The sequence below is a fragment of the Cystoisospora suis genome (genome assembly GCF_002600585.1).
Source record: "Cystoisospora suis strain Wien I chromosome Unknown contig_1642, whole genome shotgun sequence".
Classification (NCBI taxonomy): domain Eukaryota; phylum Apicomplexa; class Conoidasida; order Eucoccidiorida; family Sarcocystidae; genus Cystoisospora; species Cystoisospora suis.
The window spans coordinates 1-5,530 of NW_027154442.1; the positions used below are offsets into that span (position 1 = coordinate 1).

Genomic DNA, 5,530 nt, shown 5'->3' on the forward strand with positions numbered 1-5,530 from the left:
TGGGGGGGGGCGGGGGAGAACAAGACGTGAGGACAGCAGGAGGGAGCGGGGGAAGAAGGAAAAAGAGAAGTAATTAACTCTCTTCTTGTCTGTCCCAGTCCCGTTCGTCCTATGTTGTCGAAGAAAGAGATAGATACAGCACTGTCTCTTTGATCTGTTGTCTTATGTGTCTTTTCTCTCTCTTTGTGTTTCTGTAAAAGTTGTCAGCTATCTGCACTGTTCTTGTTCTCTCTAGTAGGAGAAGAAAGAGATAGGGAATTGCCCCCCCGCCGATCTCCCGTCGATCGCTCCCCCGCTCGGTCGTCTTTTCGCAGTGCTCCCGTGAGATGTAGCAAGAGAGAAAATTTCTCTCGTAAGAAAAGACAGCTATGCGTAGCACATTCTCTTTCAGCGGTCTTTCTTCAGAGCAAAGAACGCACGAGTAATGTCTTGGATTCGTTTCGAATATGAAAGAAAGAAGATATCTCCTCTCTTCTCCTACTCCTCTCCTGGTGTGTATGTACACCCGAACCGCACGCATTATCGCTGGTGCGACTGCCCATTCCCACCTACCAGGAGTGAGAAGAGAGAGATAGAGAGAGATAGAGAGAGACACCGATCTCTTCTTTCTCCTTGATTTCTCTCTTTGTTTCTTCATTCCATGGTTTGCGCTCTTCGCCTCTTTCTCTTTGACTCTTTCTCCCAGTCTACTTCTTTCCTCTTTCTTTCCAGCCAGTCTTTCTTTCTCTCTTTCTCCCTACGTCCAAGGCGGAAAGGAGAAAGAGAAAAGATCAGATTCTTCTTTCTTCACTCAGTGTGTGTCTCTTCACCTTCTCTTTCTCACTCCCTTTCACAGCAGTCATCTCTTTCCTTCGGTTCAGATTCTCCCTGTCTTTAAAAGAATTTATCGATGTAGAGAGATAGACTCGTTCTTTCTTCTTCCACATTCATCCTTTCTCCTTTTACCACAAATCTCATCTTGTAAAACACCTACAACGATTCTCCCTCCTTCTCCACATCTGTCTCTTTCTAGTTCTTCTCTTCTTCCACTTCTTTCTTTCTTTCTTTCCGCTTCTTCTCCACCTTCCTCTTCTTCCTTCCTTTCCCCCTTGTCGTTTTATCTATCCTCCTCCTGATGACTCCTGCTCCCTGTTCGTCTTCCCCGGCTTTTTGAGAAGTAGCAAGCTCTTTCGGTAGGTATAATGAAGACCTCACCTTCATCTTCTTCAAGTCTTTCTTCTTCGTCTTCTTCTCCAACACCTCCTCTCTCATCTCCTTGCTCTCCTGTTAAGAAAAGAAGTAAAGGAGACGAGGCGCACTCCATGTATCCAAAGAACGTAGAAGTTGCAAGCTACAATGAAAAGACTCGAAGAAAAGGCCGCGAAGAGGAAGGAGAAGAAGAGAGAGATGGCTTATTATCTTCTTCTTCATCCATCTTATCTCCTTCAATTCCACGGGGGCGTCTTCCATCGAAGTCTCATAAACACCAAGCATCACCTACTATGTCAGGTGTATGTACACCTCAAGGAGAGGGAGGTCAATATATGACAAAGTATTATCATTCGAAATCTTCTTCCTCTTCTTCTACTTCGTCATCTCCTTCCAAGATTCCTCGTCTTTCTTCTTCTTCACCTCTTCGCCATTCAACGAATCTAGACAAATCAGATAAAGCACTCGAAAGAGAGGGGCATGAAGAAGACCAAGAGAAGAAATTCTCTTCGTCATTCTCGTCTACGTCTCCTTCTTCTCCCTGTAAGAAAGGTATGAACACCCCGTTTTCACGTGTGAAGCATCACTCTCCGTCTCCTTCCATCAAACCATCCAAAGACAAAGAAGACAACCTTCCTTCTTCTTCTTCTCCTCTCTCTTCCGACGTCCATACTCCCTCTTCTACTACTACTAGGTCGCGATATGAAGAAGGTACTGAGCAAGATCTTCAACACGTAAGAAAGAAATCCGAATCTTTCCCCAATGCAAGAGCTTCCCCAGCCGTAACAGAATGGAAGAAGAAGAATAATAATAGCCAGAAGCAGCAGGAGAGCACGAGTGAGAGAGGTGGTGCAGAAGAATCGAGGGAAAGAGGGTTGAGCCATCTCTTAGAAAAGAAAGATCATCTATCCATGAAGAAGAAGTCTCATGGGACGAGTCGCATCATACCTTCTTCCTCTACTCTCTTGCATTCTCAGAATGGAAAGAAAGATCCCCCACAAGAGATGAAAGAAGAGAAGAAAGGAGGTAAGACACAAGAGAAATCCTTCGTCCTCTCACATGAAGAAGAAGAAGAAGAAAACAAAAAGAAGAAGAAGCAAAGAGAAGATTCCCGTCATCTTCAGCATCTTCAATCTAAACATAACCCCTCTTTCTCAAGACCTACTCCTCATCCTAATGCACCTTCTTCTTCTCTTGCAGGAACCCCTCAGCATGTCGATGCTGGGAAGAAAAGGACACCCTCTATGACATCGTCGGCTCTTTCTTCTTTTTCTTCTTCTTCTTCATTGTCGAAAGTCCATTCGTTTCAGAGAAAAGACTCGCAAATGAAGAAGCTCGAAGAAAGACCTTCTCTTCAAGCGATCCCCAAAGTGACTCTGTCTATTCTCTCAGATCTTATCGCTTCTTCTCCTTCTCTTCTCCTGCAAAAAAATAAGAATAAGAATCGATTTCCTCATCCAGCTAGCCATGAACAACCATCATCCGCACCATCGAATCGACCCCCCAATCGATCTTCTCCCCATACACCTCAGCATAAGACTTCTTCCTCTTCTTCACTTCAGCAATTAAAGAAATCTCAGGAACCCCGAGAAGACGATTCTCCGAAAGAAGAAGAAGAGGAAGAAGAAGAAAGAAAGAAGGAAGGAGAAGAATGTAAAGAGAACCAACGCCCTTCATCTACGACAAAGAAGCAATCTAAGAACGAAGAAAGAAATCTTCCTCTTCATTCCTCTTCATCCCCCTCTTCGTCTTCTTCTCCTCCTCCACAAGATCTATCAACGGTCGCAGCCCTGGATCTACACGGGAGAAAAGCGGAAGAAATAGATGATTTATCTCTCTGTAAACAACTCCGAAGATTGGATATCAGCGAGAATCTTCTGTCTTCTCTTCAGTTCACTTCGATGAACCTAGAGCTTCGATGCTTGAAGGCAGCAAACAATCGACTCTCTTCAGGCATCGATTTAAAGCAGTCTCTTCAGCATCTCTCTAACCTCGTCGTTCTAGATCTTAGCGATAACACACAAGTAAGCAAGCACGCAACCCAGCGAGCGAGCGGGGGAGATGAGAAAGACGAGAGGGAAAAGACACTCTTCAAATGAGGTGTATGTACAGACACCTCATAGGCTTGTATAGATGGCACGTGGAGGTAGAAGGAAAGAAAAAAGCAAAGAAAGATCACGAGGCAAAAGAAAGAGCATGCAAAACAAAACGGAAAAGAAAATACATCTCGACATCTTTCATCTGTCTATCCATCTTTCTACCTATCTTCTATCTATCTATCTATCTATCTTCAATCTATCTATCTATATCTACATATGTCTAGATATTCCTATAGTGGATTCTTCTTCATTCTGGTGGATGTCTCTGTTGCAACCTCTTCTTTCTTTCCTTCTTTCTTCCTTTCTTCCTTCGTCATCTCCTTCTTTCTCTTTTCTTTCTTTCTTTCTTTCTTTCTCTTTGTGTGTTCGTAGATAGTAGGGTTGGATGATTTCTCTACCTTGACAAGCTTAAAGACTCTCGTCCTTAGTGGCAATGGCCTCAGTAAGCAGCCATTAACCCCCCCCCTATTCTCGACTCTCTCTCTTTTTCTTTCTTTCCTTCTTTCTCTCCTTCAGAATTGAATGAAAGAAAAGAAAGAAGAAAAGAACGCAGAAGATAGGAGAACTGAAACAACGAGAGGCGAATTTCCTTAACTCTCTCCCGCCTCCCGCTCTCCCTATCCTTGCTCTCTGCCGCCGCCCATGCATCTATACAACGATTTGCATACAGCTACGTGTATCTACATCTATATCTCTCTGTCTGTTTCTTTCTCTCTTTGTAGATCTATATGAGTAGAGATCACTTCTGTCTCTCTCTCTCTATATATATATATTTATATACATCGATATGTGTGTGTGTGAATGTATATAGTAAGTGAGAAGCAGAAGAGAGGGAGACGGATGAATGAGTTTGCTAGCAGAGAAAGAAAGAAAGAGGGAGACGCAGAAAGAGGTCTCTTCTTTTTCTCTCCTCCTTCATCTTTAATGTCGTTGCATGCGTTGTCCTACATGAGAAGCTTCTTCATTCATTCTCTAAATATCTTTCTTTTTCTGTTCGTCTCCCCACACCTCATGCTTCAATAGACGCATGGATACACACCATCGCCACCCCCATCTACACATATGTATATATAAGTATATATATATGTACGTACATACCATGTATACCTACCGATGTATATACGTATATATATATATATATTTGACTTTGTATCTAGGTATGTCTGTCTGTGATATCTCTATGCGGTAGGTGTGTATGTGTATGTCTATGAGAGGAGTGAGTGATACGATACGTGATTGAGTTATATTTCTGTTTTCTTCTTTTGCATGCATGCAGAGAAACTTTCTTTCTCTTCTCCCATCTTCTCACATCTTGAATGCCTGAGTAAGCTCTTCTTCTTCTTCTCTTCATATTCATCTATATTCCTTTCTACTTATACATATGTATATACGCACATGCATATCTATAGGCGTTTTTGTCTCTGTATAGATCTACTGACATAGAGCAAGCATAGCCACCAATGGATGCATGGCATTTATGTATATATAGCTGAATGCATATGTATGAGTATGTATGTATGAATATAGATGTAGGTAGGTCTGCATGCGTGACAGAGCAGGGGGAGTACGGCCGACAACGACTGAAGAGAGAGACCTCTTTCTTTTCCTCTCCTTTCTTTCCTATCTCTTTCTTTCTTCCTTCCTTCTATCTACTTTCGTCTTATCTGTTTCTTTTTCTCTGAAGCTTATAGAAGTCTACCTTCTGGCGGGAGATCTCTTCATGGAGGGTGTCTCCTTTTCGTGATCGAGATGCACGACAGTGGCTAGGGACCTCGCGCTTCTCGTGTGACTTCCCTAGGAAAGAAAAGAAGGACAGTATTGGATATGTAGAGAGTTAGAAAGAGACAGGGCGTTCACATCTCGATGGATCGAGTGCAGCCGTTGTTTCTTCTCTTCTCTTGAACAGTTTGATGGCAACTACTCACTCCTCTTATTCATTCTTCCTCTTTCTCTCATCTCTCGTATGCATGCATGCACTTGGCTTTTTGCTTTCAGCTTGGCATGCATGCATGCATACACGCAGTTCTTGTCTCCTGCGAGGGGTGCATGCACCCGTGTCTATGCATGTGTGTCTGTGTGTNNTGCACCCGTGTCTATGCATGTGTGTCTGTGTGTTTGCATGCAGTTTTATCTCGAAATAAGATTGAAGAAGTTGAGAAACCTTCCAAGCCTCTCCAGAGCCTCAAGAAACTTTCTCTTTCTGACAATCGACTCAAAGTAAGCTAGCTAGCTAGCTAGCTGCC

General features: G+C 43.1%; 1 protein-coding gene across 1 annotated transcript; it reads left to right on the plus strand.

Annotated features, from left to right (window-relative positions):
- Nucleotides 1–17: 17 nt before the first annotated feature.
- CSUI_003636 (leucine rich repeat-containing protein) lies at nt 18–5,513 on the plus strand (the record flags this gene model as incomplete). The annotated part of the gene is made up of 4 exons (XM_068063832.1): nt 18–3,212; nt 3,660–3,729; nt 4,564–4,611; nt 5,413–5,513. Exons 1-4 carry the CDS (start codon nt 1,182–1,184, stop codon nt 5,511–5,513), a joined length of 2,250 nt encoding a protein of 749 aa, XP_067924192.1. The 5' UTR covers nt 18–1,181.
- Nucleotides 5,514–5,530: the final 17 nt, after the last annotated feature.